The sequence below is a fragment of the Myotis nattereri genome, assembly GCF_964212035.1.
Source record: "Myotis nattereri genome assembly, chromosome: 17".
NCBI lineage: Eukaryota > Metazoa > Chordata > Mammalia > Chiroptera > Vespertilionidae > Myotis > Myotis nattereri.
This window is the reverse complement of record NC_138092.1, coordinates 51,611,066-51,626,241: the sequence shown is the minus strand read 5'-3', so window position 1 is coordinate 51,626,241 and position 15,176 is coordinate 51,611,066. Positions and strand designations below refer to the sequence as shown.

Sequence of the window (15,176 nt, the reverse complement as noted above, 5' to 3'; positions counted from 1 at the left end):
CAGCTGAGGGCCAGGTAATGCTGAGTCATTCAGGGTGGATCTTTAGGAGTGAGCTGTGCCAGTTGTTTGCGGGGCAGGGGAGGGCTCATTAGTTGACCCCCGAAGGGTTTTATGGGTTATGGGTCAGCAATGACCACTCACTCAAACACTCAGAGAGTCACAAGGACTCTGTTCAACTTGATGATTCGACAGGCAGGACCCCAGGAGAAAGAGGTCACCTGACGTGTCAGGGAGCAGTCGGGACTCAGTGATGGCACCAGGGTACTCACCGTGAGACTCCCTGGGGGCAGACACAGGGCCCGGCTCAGTCCCCTCCACTCGCTTTCTGCACCAGTGAAACGACATTAGAGGCAACGTCCTCGCCGGAAAGAGCAGCCCCAGCGCGGCTCTGTTGGGCAGCCCACGCGGCCCTCGGGAGGAAGGCAGTGACAGATACCGCAAACAAAGGGAGACACCTCACCACTCACACGCCACCTACAGAGAGTAGGACGCTTGTAAGGGATTAGAGCAACAATTTTGAACTTTTAACCCAAACTGATTTTAAAACTTTAAAGTCAGAGGCCCACTTATTAGGAAAGCACACCTACATACACACACAGACACACAAACACACAGGCACACAAACACCCAGAATATCCCATGAAAGTTTACAGCCAGATCTATAAGTAATTCCCTTTAGCATGTGAATTAACTTAAGTAGGTATTTAGTTTATTATAAATAACTAATTTATATAGGAAACTGAGTAAGGTACCAACTCTAGTAACTATTGCCTAAAAGTGAGTGTATAATTCATGCCGGAGCCTGAATCAGCCAGCTGGTACAGAGCTGCACCGGAACTCCTTCTGCTGGGCAAAAGTGCGCTAACATCGGACTTCTGATCCCAGCAGTGGTGCAAGCCGCATGCCCACAGGGCCCATCTCTAAAACTCAACAAGCTCCATTACTTGTAATGTTTGTTGTTTGTGATTACTTGTTACATTTCTAGATAATTTGTGATCACAACTGCTTTCCATTATTGCAAAATTGTAAGAAGGATCGCAAAGTCTACCAAACAGCTGTGTGTGCTGAGGCCGCTCGCCACCGGGAGCAGAAACAAGGACAGCGTCTTCCTCCGGACAAGGGACAATAGGGTCAGAAAACTAAAAAACAGACTCTGTCAGAAAACAATGGGCCAAATTCACCAACCAAAGAGATTGTCAATATCAGTCCAATAAGCTTTAAAACAAAAATAATTTTAGGAAAAAGAATGTCACCATATAACACTAAAAGTTTCAATTCCCCATTAATATATCCCAATTCTAAATGGTATGCACTTAATAAAATCCTTATAATAAATCAGAGAAACTCATATAGCAAAACTGAATACAAGGAAGAGAAATCAGCAAAAACACCATCAAAGTGTGGACAGCTGCACATGACTGTTGATTGGTCTGAAACAGTGGTTCTCAACCTTGGCTGCACATTACAATCACCTGGGAATCTTTTTAAAATCCTGATTTCTGGGCCTCATCCTCCGGAAATTCTGTTTCTTTGTTATGGAGTGGGGCCACAACATTAGCAACAAAGAAACAATTTCTGGAGGATGAGGCCCAGGAATCAGGATTTTAAAAAGATTCCCAGGTGATCCTAATGTGCAGCCAAGGTTGAGAACCACTGGTCTGAAACAAGAACAGTTAGTGAGGACAGAAAACGTGAGAACGTAGCTGACAGGCTGGATTCAGTGGCTGTAAGTGGAACCTTGCACGGAATAATTAGAAACCACCTGCTCCTCTTACTCCCTCACAGAATTACAAAAGGGAGCCCTCCCCAGCCAGGAAGCAGGTCGCACACTTCCCAGCAGCGGTTCCCTCCGGCCACCTCCCTGAAGGCAAGCACTGCCTTTCCCCCCAGGCGCCAACACTGCTGTGTAGCCAGGAGACTCTCAGAACCAAAGCTTCGCATCCAGGGGCCAGCCAGGGCACGGTTGCCGTCCTCCGGAGAAAGGCCTCTAGCAGTGGCATGCTCACATATTCCAGGACAATCTGCCTGGGGCCCTCAGGGGCACGGCTGCTCCTTCTGTGGCTTCGTGCACTCCGGCCTTGCAAGCCTATGTGGTGTGTGATGACCCCTAAATGGAAGGTGCTCCCGAGGCCACTGGGCTGGTAAACTTTGCCCTTGCGAGGACCAGGCGGCAGACTGTGACCTAAGTCGGCGCTGAGCACATTTAAAATAGAACCAAGTTTACTGCTGCCCCGTGAACCCTCACCAGACTGACACTATGCACTTCAAGAGGAGACAAGAAGTCCCTTCCATTTGGTGAGAGGGCATCCTGCCTTAGAAAGCTCAGGGGCAAGGACAGGGCTTAGCCAAGGGAAAGCATGACCAGGTAAGGTTCCCTGGTTCCCGTGAATACATATATTTATTTCTCTTCTGACATCAATTCCCCAATATGCCCAAAGCTCTCAGCGCACCCCAAGCCCCAATGCCTAGCACACGGGTCTTCACAGGAAAGGGGAGCGCCAGGCTGCCCTGGGGACCATGCGGAGGACATGAGGAAGGGCTGCCGCCCGCCCGGGGTGGGGAAGCCGAGGGTAACAGCCCTGTCTCCCATAGGAGACGCAGGCCCAGGCCCATGAGGGCATCTCCCCGGAGTCCCCCAGATACTTCAGCTCAGACCCTGGCCAAAGCCTAGGAAGACCAGCCATCACCCAGACACGCAGCCCCTTCAGATGCAATCAGACCTCCAGGCTGCAGAGTTCCATGAGCAGAGGGAGGTGGAAGCGCTGGGTCACTACGCTAATCCTAGAAAATCTGTAAGATACCACCTAATTAAGTTACAAATCTTAACTTTGGTTGTGCATGTCTGGATATAAGACATGACAGAAAAGAATCCTCAAATCTCAGGGCATCAGGGCAGAAAACCTCCAATTAGCACACAGACTATTCATACACACACAATAGTGTAAGCCAGCGCCTGAGCTGCACAGGGGAGTGGTGTTTAACATGGAAAACAAGAAAACGAGAGAGTAATTCACATGCTTGTCCCTGCTGGCACCGGGTGATGGAGGAGGGCACGGGAGTCCCAACACCTGTTGGAGAGGGTCACACAGGGAGGGGAGCCGGCCCTCCCCACTGCTGGGCAGTATTGGCTTCAGAGGACACAGACCAGAGGGTGATGGGGGCCTGGGGTGGGGGCGGGGCGGGCTAGAAGAGGTCAATGGGGGGAGAGGGGACATATGTAACACTTTCAACAAGAAATATTTAAAAATAAAGTTCCTTAATTTGAAAAGACACATAGGTGCAGGTAACAGGAAATGATAAATTTGAAAGTTAAAAGGAACCCATGAAATTCATCCCATACTTCTTCAGGCTGGTTCTCTCTAACATCCAAGCTCACTGTGAGAGTACTAAGCCCAGGAAGCTGTTGGGGGAAATTGCAGTGATGGCATCTTCACCCCCTTGGCAGAGTGGTTCCCAACCTACCAACAACTCATTGCCTTTCTCTTCCTATATCTACCAAGTTACAAAAACAAACAAACAAAAAACCCACAACTCATGTACTTCAAAAGGTATTGAATTTCAAAATGAGTCATTTCTTTTTAGATCTGGTGAAAATTCCAAGCTTCACCCTGGCCAGGTAGCTCAGTTAGTTAGAGTATCGTCCCCATACGCCAAAGGTGCAGGCTCAATCTCCAGTCAGGGCACATACAAGAATCAACCAATGAATGTATGAATCAAGGGAACAACAAATGAATCTTTCTCTCCCTCCCTTCCCCTTTCTCTCTCTAAAAATCAATCAATAAAAATGAAATGAAATTTAAAGCCTTCAAAAAAATTTTTAAAAGAACATTCCAAGCTTCTAATCATGGCGTGGTCCTTCCAGTGACCAGCCTCACCCAGGAGCCCACCCAGAGTCACCTCCTTAGGACAAAGAAACACCCCTGTCGCCCAGGAAATCACAGGTGTCAGGAGCCCTGAACCGGGAGCCAGGGCGGAGACCAGTCTGTGTCTGCTAGTACCTCCCAGCGCTCCAAGCAGACAGAGCAGAGGACCAAGCAAGGCACAGGATCCAGGCACCTGGCCTCAGTCAAGTCTTTCCAGCTCTCTCCAGCACCCTGCGCCCCCCCACACACACACACTCCTCACGGGCACAGAGGACCCGTCTCTGCTGGGCCTGGCATGAGTGCCTGAGCCACAGAGTATGAGCCTAACGAGAAGTTGTTGGTTTATAGCATCACATTTTGGAGTGATTTGTTTTGCAGCAAGAGATAAGAGGAACCACTTAGTAGACACCCTCCTTGGGTTTGTTGCATCATTTCACAACGTACATCAATAGGTGACATTAGCCCCAGCTGGGTGGCTCAGTTGGTTGGGTGTCCTTTGTGCACTGAAAGGTCACTGGTTCAATTCCTGCTCAGGGCACTTGCCCAGGTTTCAGGCTAGATCCCTGGAAGGGGTCATTGCAGGAGGCAGCTGATCTATGTCTCTCTCTCTCTCTCTCTCTCTCTCTCTCTCTCTAACAACTTTTTAAAAATGTCTCTGTTAATCCTCACCCGAGGATATTTTCCCATTGATTTTTTGAGAGAGTACAAGGGAGGGAGGGGGAGAGAGTGAGAGAAAGAGAGAGACACACAAACATCGATTAGTTGCTTCCCACAGGTTCCAGGGATGGAACCTGCAACTGAAGTACATGCCCTTGGTCAAGAATCTAACCCAAGACCCTTTGTTTCATGGGCCGACACTCCAGCCACTGAGCAAAACTGGCCAGAGCAAAATATCTCTATATATAAAAGGCTAAGCAACCATCCAATTGTCCAACCAGTAGCTATGATGTGCACTGACCACCAGGGGACAGACGTTCAACACAGGAGCTGCCGAGCTGTGATGGCTTGGCAGTGGCGGTTTTCAGGTGATGCACCCCGAAACCAGAGAGAAGGGAGTCCGATTCCAGGGTGTGTCACCTGAGAACTGCCCTCTCGCAATCTGGGACCCCTTGAGGGATGTCGGAGAGCTGGTTTTGGCCTGATCCCTGCAAGCCAGGCCGAGGGACCCCACCTGCTGGAGGGACCCGCTCACTCTGCAGACACCCTTCGAGCCACACGGCTGCCCCAGGTGCAGCCAGCCAGCCAGGGAGGGACTGCAGGAGGTTGGCTCCAGGGCATGTCCAACCCATCTCGCCCAGTCCCACCCTGTTAGCCACCTTCTAATTAATTTCCTTTCAATGTGCACAAATCCATGCACCAGGGCACTAGTTTAAAATAAAAAGAAGAAGAAGTTGACATTAGAACATGTGGTACTTCCCAATGCTGCCGTGGAAAGAAATCTTGATCAAGAGGATGTGTGTTATAATGTGGTGGTGATCTATGTTCCCAAGCACAGTGATATTTTAATGTTAGAGTAGAAAGCAAAATGTGTATTTTCTCTTTTCTCAGGTATCTGAGATGCTATTACTGGGCAGTCCGAAGTTTGATTACCATCGGGGGTCTTCCAGAACCACAAACTTTATTCGAAATTGTGTTTCAGCTGCTGAACTTTTTCCTGGGAGTTTTCGTGGTCTCCAGCTTGATTGGTCAGGTCAGTCAAGATGAGAAAACCAGGTACATGATGCTGTCACTGGGAAAGCGTGTGCACCTCTGTCAACTTCGCAGGAAAAATCGGAATCTGTGTGGTGCTCTTTTCAAACTAACCCTCATCTACGTTCGTGAATCAGAGGAGGATGGGATGGGCCTTTCTGTTTTTAAAGCGTCAAGTCTACTGGGGACCTGTGTGCACAGAGCGTTGGGTTAGACTCACAGAGAAAGGCACGTTTCCAAAGTAACTTCCTACTTTTACCTGAGCTCCCCCAAAACCTTTTACTTAAACATCAAGTATTGCCATTGACCCAGGCTAGCCTGGCCAGTGTGGGTTGGTGTTGAGGGTTGATCTATAAACCAGGAGGTCACAGTTGGATTCCAGGTCAGGGCATATGCCCGGATTGCGGGCTAGATCCCCAGCAGAAGGCATGCAGGAGGCAGTCAATTGATGATTCTCTCTCATCATTGATGCTTCTCTCTCTCTTTCCCTCTCCCTTTCTCTCTCAAATCAATAAAAGTACATATTTTTTTAAAGGGGGGGGGTGGCTAAAATCCACTTCAGAGGTCATATAATGGGGAGGTCAGCAAATGCCGCCCAAATTAACTTAATTAAGAAGCCATCAGTTCATCAGTGTTCATTGTGGCAGCTCCTGTCTTTGTTCTCAAGGAGCCACAGTCTCGAAGGAAAGCAAAGCAGATGCATAAGTAACTATTGCGAGGTGGTTGTCATTTGCAAGAAACAGAGCCCAATATCTTCACGGATTCCCAGATTCACAAGGAACAAAAAGCTCAACAGCAGAGCATCTGCAGAAGTTACACCTCTCAGAAGGTACTTCACACTGCACATTTGAGAGTAAAAAGCCATGTTGAGATCTGTGTGCTGGGGAGAGTCAAAGAAAATCACAGAGTGGTATTCCCGCTCACCTCACTCACCGTGGTGTGAATAAAACCCGTGGTGTAACAAAACTTAGCAATAAGCACTATTCTCTGTAACACCTGAAGCTGACCACCCATAGTCACTCAGTCCTACCTCCATGTGTGGCAAGGACTTGCCCTCCTTAAGACCAGAGGGAAGTTGGAAAACTCTGTATTCGCTCAGAAAGGGGGTGCTTCCCAGGAGGTTCCTTGGAGGAGAATTCGTTGAAACATCTTAGAAAGCAGGTAAGAGCCAGTACTTCCAGGTGGGTGGTTTCGTCCATCGGATGGGCAGGATGCGCACAGGCTGTGCTGGGGAACTAGAGCAGGTACCAGGAGGATGGAGGGACACCTGTGACTAAGGTTAGAGGTGTGTGTAGGGATGAGCTGGTTTAGGGCTCTGAATGTTCAGGCAAAGATACGGACTGAGTCCTAAAAGCAATGGGAAGTCGGCCAGGGGAGGATTTTGAACAAAGAAGAGATTCAAGGAAGACTAGCCAGGCCGTAGCCAGGCCACTTGCATCCACAGCAGCATCTCCGCGTGGCCCGCCACAGCAAGCGCTTTCCCACACTCGTGCAACCAGAGCAGCGGGGAGGGCGCCACTCCGGTGCAGGGTGACCGCGAAGCAGCCCTCCTGGTTGCACACGGAGAACCTCAAGAGCCCGCAGGCAGGTCACCTCGAGGCGAGGCTGGTGGGAGACCTTCGGCTGGTGGAGAGCACATTCCGCACGTCCAGTGTGTGTCACAGACCCTGCTTCGCATGCATCAGCGGGACCCTGAAGGCGAGGCTGAGATCTTGCTATTGGGTCGGCCTCCTTACCAAAAGCATGTGTCCAAGATGATCATGAACGTGGCTCGCTATCACCGCCAACTCTGGGTACAAGGCTCGTAGAAGAACGCTGCCCAGCAGGCCGAGCCGCGGAATTCTCCGCTGCCGTGGCTGCAGTCCAGGCCTCCCCCGGCGCTGTGCGCGAGACGGCGACCCAGTGATCCCCCGACACTGTTCAAGAGAAGGCGACCCAGCTGTTCCCCAACACAGTCTAGGAGGCGGCGACCCAGAGCTCCTCCAACGCTACCCAGAGCCCGGTTCCCAGGTTATGAAGGCATTTCGGGGCCCGGAGTGCGAGCCAGGCAAGGTTCAAGTGAAAACCCGTGTCTGGAGCCTTATTCTAGGTCCTGCTTCTGCCAGAAACTGGGGAAGGTAAAGGGTGGTGTGGGTTGTTCTTGGTTTCCCCTCCCCACCCCCATGTTAAATGTTTGCAAACACAAATCTAAAAAGTTGTAACAAAAGAATCAAATTTTCTTAATAAAGAATTGAATTACCAAAAAAAAAAAAAAAGAAAGAAAGGTTAACCAAAATATAGTATTAAATTGAAGGGGTGGTACTTTTTGAACTGTAGGTTTTATTATTATTTAGGTAAGGTGAGGCCAACAGACCAGGATGCAATTGGCATCAAAACATCGTTTTACAAACAGATCCAAGAGGACGGGTCACACAGATGGCCGCAGGAGGCAGGGCCAGGGTGGGAGCAGGTAAGTGGGGTTAGGAGTCAGGTGATGTTGTGGCTCTGAGGAGTGGGAGCTGCCTCGAATAGTCTGGCCCCGCCCTGGGGTGAGGAAGGCAGGCAAAGAGTGAAGGGGCTGTGAGTGCCCAGGAAGGAAGGCTCACGCTGGTCAGTCTGCATCTGGAAGGTGCACACCCCGGATAGTTTTTTGCCAACTCCAAGAATTAGCTAACTCTGGAAGGGGTGGTCCCCATATATCAAAGCACCAAAATACAGAAAATAAAAAGCATGGTCAATGCAGTTACACGGGAATAGGGCAACTCCAGCCTGAGCCTGGTAACAGAGGAGGGAGGCTGTGGAAAGCATTTGGGTTTGAGAAGATGAGCACCAAGCAGTTACCAGCTGTGCGTATGAAGGAGAACCTTCGTGGCTGGGAGGTTGCATTAACGATGATTGGAAGTCGCAGGTAGGTTTCGAGAGAAGTACAATTCAGATTCACATGTGTAATGTATGCAGTCATAAGCTGCAGCCATCTAATGTACTATTGGTACTAACAGCAGAATCCAGCATGTGCTTGGCACTCTCCATGTCCAAGGCAATGTTTACACTATTCAACACGGTCTGGCTCCAGGTCAGTATTCTTGCTACTCAGATGTGTCCTCAACCAGCAGCAGAGTCTCCTGGGAAAGTCAGATTCAGGCTGGACACAGGCCAAGACCCAAGGAGCGGACGTCTTTACTGTAAGAAGACCTTCGGGTGGTTCCTGTGCACTGGCGGTTTGAGAAGCAGTGCATACACCCCACCCCACCTGCCTTTCTGTTGACTGAGATTCCAACAGGAACTGGGAGGAATGCCTCGCTGCTGGAAATGCAGAACCAGAGCCCCAGGGCAAGACTGAGGCAGGAGGTGGAGGCTGTGCCTTGAACTCTCAGCGTGAGCAAAGGTGATGAGAGCTGGACACACACCTAGGAGGGCCGGACAGAAGAATGGCTCGTTCACAACCCACCTATAACCAAGACATGCCATGGTTTACTGCAGGCCTCTACCCTTCAACCCCAGAGACCCACACTCCGGCTCACGCCTCACACCCCCCCTCACCGGGAGCACAGGATGGATTCCCGTCAACCTCAACTCCTGCACCAACAAACCCAGCGCATGAGCCACTCAGATTCCTGTCGCTGCCAGTGCTGGGCCTTCAACACGGCTCGATAATGCTTTTAATGGAACTTGGTTCCCAATTTAAAACCCTATTAAATTTCCCACCCAGCCTCCGAGGGCTCGGTCATGGTCACCATTTGTCAAGAGCAGCTTGGAGAAAGGAGTGAGGGAAGGAAGCCGCTGCGGAGCGTTGGGAAGAGATCCCGGGAGTAAGTCAGGCTGAGGCGCAGGTGTCCAGTTGACCCCTGCACAGCCGCTCATAGCTGACAAGTACCAGGGCCTAAGAATTATTTTTTTTAATATATTTTTATTGATGTCAAAGAGGAAGGGAGAGGGAGAGAGAGATAGAAACATCAGTGATGAGAGGGAATCATTGATCGGCTGCCTCCTGCACGCCCCCTGCTGGGGACCGAGCCCGCAACTCCCGCATGTGCCCTTGACTGGAATCGAACCTGGGACCCTTCAGTCCTCAGGCCGATGCTCTACCCACTGAGCCACACCAGCCAGGGCGAGCCTATGATTCTGAAACGGCACGTGAGGAAGGCGTCCCAGGAACAGCCCTTTGAGCCAACCCCAGGGAGGAGCCATTTCTCCTTGAGCAGAAAAGGCTCAGCTGCGAGGAGGACTGAGCCGGTCAGTGCGGGTGGAAGTGGGCCCCCTCTTCCGCCGCCCCTGCTAAGCCTCCCATCAAGGCCAGTTTCCGCCGCTGGCTTCCCTCTGTGTGAGTCCAGCTGCACTGTCTGTGCTGAGACCGAAGGTCAGCTTTCACCTGCGGGGTCTCGGGGAGCCCACCGTCCCGCACTGAGGCTGGCAGCGCCTGGTGCTGCGCCGGGGTCTGCACGTGCACCGTCTGCCCGGCGCCTGGAGCAGGGTGGGGCCGCCCAGGAAAGCCAAGGCTGCGGGCCCAGGGGCCTGGAGCCCCGACCGGCGGGAAATCGAAGAGGGGGTTCACGGAGACCCCCAAACAGACCAGCCAGGCCGCCCGGGGAGCCGGCAGGGCTTGCACTCCTGGCGCGCACGGGGGATGGTTTCAAACCACCCGCCTCCTGGCGGCAGTGCGCACGCGCAGAGAACTGGTGCGGCCACGCCCTTCACGCGGCTGGGCCCCGCCACCCGCGGGAGAAAAGACAGCGCACTGTTCGTTCGGGTGAGGACCTGCCCAGTGTTTGATGTCAGCGCTGGGAACCGGACCAGAATCGGGTTAGAAGTCCAGTTGCCAGGGACGGGGTGCGGGCCGGCTGACCGGGCTCTGCTTCCAGATGCATGATGTCATCCGAGCCGCCACGGCCGCGCAGAACAACTTCCGGGCCAGTCTGGATCGCACCGTCACCTACATGCACTCCTACGCCATCCCCCGGCGAGTGCAGGCCCGCGTCCGGGCCTGGTATGAGTACACGTGGGACGCGCAGAGGATGCTGGGTAAGCGGGCACTCTGAGAGGATGCTGGGTAAGCGGGCACTCTTGGAGGATGCTGGGTAAGCGAGGCACTCTGAGAGGATGCTGGGTAAGCGGGCACTCTCGAAGGATGCTGGGTAAGCGGGCACTCTCGGAGGATGCTGGGTAAGCGGGCACTCTTGGAGGATGCTGGGTAAGCGGGCACTCTTGGAGGATGCTGGGTAAGCGGGCACTCTTGGAGGATGCTGGGTAAGCGAGGCACTCTTGGAGGATGCTGGGTAAGCGGGCACTCTTGGAGGATGCTGGGTAAGCGGGCACTCTTGGAGGATGCTGGGTAAGCGAGGCACTCTTGGAGGATGCTGGGTAAGCGGGCACTCTTGGAGGATGCTGGGTAAGCGAGGCACTCTGAGAGGATGCTGGGAAAGCGGGCACTCTCGGAGGATGCTGGGTGAGCGGGGCAAGTTCCTACATGCCCCACCAGGTCCTGTGACGGGCGTGCAGGGGGCCGCGGGGAAGCCACCGGCTTGCAGCAGGAGGTTGGGAAACAGCTCAGTGACCTCTAAGTGCCACTGACGGGCCAGGGCCTTTGTGTGTTTTTTCGTAACTACCCAGCCCTGCTTACTGGTTCTGCAGATCCCGGCAGAGAAACACTGATTTTATTCCGCAGCAGCCGGGGACAGGTGCCCCCGCATTGCCTCATAGCATTTGGGAAATTGGGTGCCTTCAACCCCACTTAGGACACAGGGAATGGGGGCCCCCAACCGAAAACGCTGGCCAAGGGCTCAAGAGCCAGCAGATCCCTGCGTGGCCCCTGGGGGCCCTGGGCCACCGCTGCCTCCTCTGAGCGCAGCACTCAAACCAGCTCCGGGCAGCAGCGCAGGGCACCGCCTCGCAGAGACCCGCGAGGTCCTGGGCGACTGTTAGCCGGATGCTGCGTCACAGTCATGACGAGACGACATAAAGCAGAAGGTGATGTGCTCGTTGACAATAACCAGATTCAACTCTTAGTTTGTTCCCTCCCCTATAAAAGGGGGGAGTTAGTGCCACTGAGAAGCAAAAAAGGTGTTTAAGTGCAAATCACACTGCGATTCTCCATCAGAGGTTCTTGGGAGCAGGTAAGAGCCGCTGGTTAGAGTAGGACACTGCTCTCCCTCCCCCTCTGCCCGAAGAGCCTCTCCCTGAATCTGAAGGCCGAGACCACCCCCTCCCTCTGGGGGAAGTGCGGTTGCCGGCAGCTCCCCTCTCTTCTCGGGGGCGCCGCTCCCGCCTGGGGAACGGGACACAAGCCTCCCAAGACAAGGGCTATGCTTTATAGAAGGGGTCTTCATATTTAGAACCAACACTGGAAGCAATATAAGGATATAACACAGCGATTGTTCTAAATGGTTATAAGAAAACGTCAAAAACGATAACTCTCAGAAACTGGTAGCATACTACACACGAGAGTAGGTGGTTTTGTTTATGGAACGTTCTACCAGCCCATCATTTCATTCACAGGTAGGAACCTGTCCATATTTCCACGTTCTTCACGGAGTGGATAAGCAAGGAAACAGCAGTAACTGGAATTTCGTCGGCACATTTCTTCTTTAGGTCCCGTTCCCCGGAGCCACCCCCAGCGATGCCTCTGAGCAGCCTCTGAGCATTGTTCTGTTCTGTTCCCTCTTTCCGCAGAGCAGGGATGAGAGCGTACCCTTGGGATTGCCACAGGGTCACATAAGGAGGACAGAGCCCTGAGCCTTCAGGCGCCTGTAGAGGTTGCCATCACCCGCCCACCCCTGCGCTGCCTGATCCTCAGGCTCAGACAACAGGAACTAGACTATCCCACCCACGCCTGTCTGTTCACTAGCCGTTGCCCCGTGGCCACTAAACTGCATTTAAAGTTTCAGCAAACACAGGTTCTGGTTTATTCAGAACTGTTACATCGTCCACAGTAAGGTCATGGTGCCACTGGGCTGGGCAGTGTGGCCAGTAGGCGTCATGAGCATAGAATTTGATGCCACTCTCTACTTAGAGAAAGAGTTGGCATTTTGTTCAGTTTTGTTTTCCCTCATATTTGGCTGATGTTTTCCATTAACTATTCTACCCTGTGGGTGGATGTGTTCACCTTTACCAAGACGAGTCGGACCTGCTCGAGGCCCTGCCCGCCGCCATGCAGTCAGCCCTCGCCGTGGACATGAACTTCAGCGTCCTCAGCAACATCGACCTGTTCAAGGCAAGTGCTTTGCGACAGGTAGAAAGGCACCATCACTGTTTCTCGTAAAGTCTAAGCTCTTGCTGTACGCAATATTTATGGTTTTCTCCCTGCGTGTTAACAAAATCAAAATGATCTGGAGGATTTATGTGGAACTAGAGTCAAATAAACGCTGGGTCTCCCCTCAGCAGATGCCTTATTCTTTGGAAGCCTCTCTCTCCTGAAGGGCCAAAGAGAAAGACTTCCTCAGGCTCTTCCTGCACCATTTAAATACCGTCAGACTCTGCGTGTGTCTGCTGCTCCATCTCCATCCTCCGCTTGTGTTGTTGGGTGTGTGTGGGCCTCGACAGGTGGCCCAGGCTTCCTCTGCAGGGCCTGGCGATCAGAGAGCCCTGCCTGCTCTGTCTGCTGTTACAGGTGCTCCTGAGCGAAACTTTTGGATGCCCAATTCTAATTTAGAGGCTATAAAAATGCAGAGCAAGGTTTTAACTTTTTGAATGTTTTTCATTTTGGCGCCCTCTTTTTTACCTTGATATATTTTATTTTTTAATTTATTTTATTGTTGAGAGAATTACAGATGTCCCCCATTTTCCCCCCTCTGTCCCCCTCCACCTGCTCCCACCCCATCCCAGGCCTCCACCTGTCTATTGTCTGTGTCCATGGGCTATGACTAAGTTGTACTTCTAAACCCCTTCACCTTTTTCACCCATCCCCCCACACCCCTCCCATTTGGCAACTGTCAAAAATGTTGTGTTTCTGTTCTGCTTGTTCATTTATTTTGAATTTTAGATTCAATTGTTGATAGATATGTATATACTGCCATTTTATTATTCCTATTCTTGATTTTTTTTCTCTTCTTATTCCTAAAGAAGATCCTTTAATATTTTATGTAGTACTGGTTTGGTGGTGATGAACTCCTTTAGCTTTTTCTTATCTGTGAAGCTCTTTATCTGAACCTCAATTCTAAATGATAGCTTTGCTGAGTAGAGTAATCTTGGTTGTAGGTCCTTGCTTTTCATCACTTTGAATATTTTCTTGCCACTCCCTTCTGGCCTGCAAAGTTTCTATTGAGAAATCAGATGACAGTCATATGGGCACTCCCTTGTAGGTAACTGTTTTTCCCTTGCTGCTTTTAAGATTCTCTCTTTGTCTTTAACCTTTGGCATTTTAGTTATCATATGTCTTGGTGTAGGCCTCTTTGGATTTATCTTGTTTGGGACTCTCTTTGACATGTTTCTTTGTCTCCACATTTTGCTGCTTTTCTGTGTTTGTTTCTATGTATTAGGTAGATCTGCTAAGTCTCCCAAACTAGGTACAGTGGCCTTGTGTAGTAGATGCCCTGGAGGGCCCAGTGGCTCAGCCTCCCCTGTCACCTGATCTGGGCACGCCAGGTGCACCCCTGTGTGAGCTGTGTTCACTGTCATATTGTAGTTGAGCCTTGATTTATGTTGGTGTCACTAGGAGGAATTAACCCCCAGGCCAGTCAGTAGGAGGGATCAGCTGCACTACAGTGGAAGAGCTGCTGTGTAGGATCCAACCCTATGGAGCAGGCCTTGTTACAGTGGGGGCTTTGGTGCTCACCCAGTCCACCCCTTGTTTGTTATAAATATTTCTCTCTGTTCCACATCCAGCGTGGCTAGAGAGTGGTCTGGTTCCTGAGTAGGGGCAGCTGGGGATTGAGAAAATGAAAGAAGAGACAGACACAGAGATAGAAGGAAAAAGCTGGGGCCGGGTGGGACAGCTGTCCTCTGATGGAGAGACAGTGACCTAGAGCTGATACAGCGCATTTATTTTATACAGCAAAATACCAGGAAGTTTTACTAAAGCCCAAGACATAGGAGATTATGTGCATTCTTGTGGCTTCTTTGTAATCGTCACTTCTGGGTAGGCCCAGATAATCATCGTGTTTGTTCCTGGTGCTTGGCTGGATTTAGATCATGAAACCCACCCCCTGGAGCCTGAGCTGAAGGTCAGGCTGACAACACCTGCCTATGGCAAGGAATGTTTCCAGGGTGTGGCTCTGTCAAGGCCACTGGATTCAGCTGACAATAATTAAAGAAATGCTCATGTGCCTTCCCAGGCGCTCTCTACAGTTTGTGTCACTCGTGGAGGTGGTACAGTTGTAATCTGATGTGGTTGAAGTGACCACCTGGTGCACTGGGAAGTACAAAGTCAACCACTGACTGTACCCTGCCTGAGCTAGAAAGCAATCTTCAGATGGCTTCTACTTATGTTGGGCTTGGAGGTTCCCAGGAGAGGCCAAGCCATGAACCAGGGCAGGCTGCCACCAGAGCTGGGCCTGGGACCACTTACTGAGAGGTACTGAGCATGCTGAGGCCAGCTGCTGCTTGTTTGAGAGATTTTAGGAAAGTCTGAAGCATGAGGCAAGAAAGGCCAGTTGTGTGGAAACGCCACTGGATATGGCTTGGATGAGCCTGCAAGCAGAGAGGGGCAGGGCC

At 51.5% G+C, this 15,176-nt stretch overlaps 1 protein-coding gene across 1 annotated transcript in view; it reads left to right on the top strand.

Moving 5' to 3' along the window:
• The window catches only part of CNGB3 (cyclic nucleotide gated channel subunit beta 3), a gene marked incomplete at both ends in the record, with an annotated part of 113,793 nt that overhangs the window by 72,766 nt on the left and 25,851 nt on the right, over positions 1–15,176 (top strand). Inside the window, 3 exons of the mRNA XM_081111518.1 lie at positions 5,412–5,553; positions 10,391–10,550; positions 12,641–12,738. Of these exons, the coding sequence (XP_080967644.1) occupies positions 5,412–5,553; positions 10,391–10,550; positions 12,641–12,738 (400 nt within the window). The remainder of the gene's footprint in view (positions 1–5,411; positions 5,554–10,390; positions 10,551–12,640; positions 12,739–15,176) is intronic.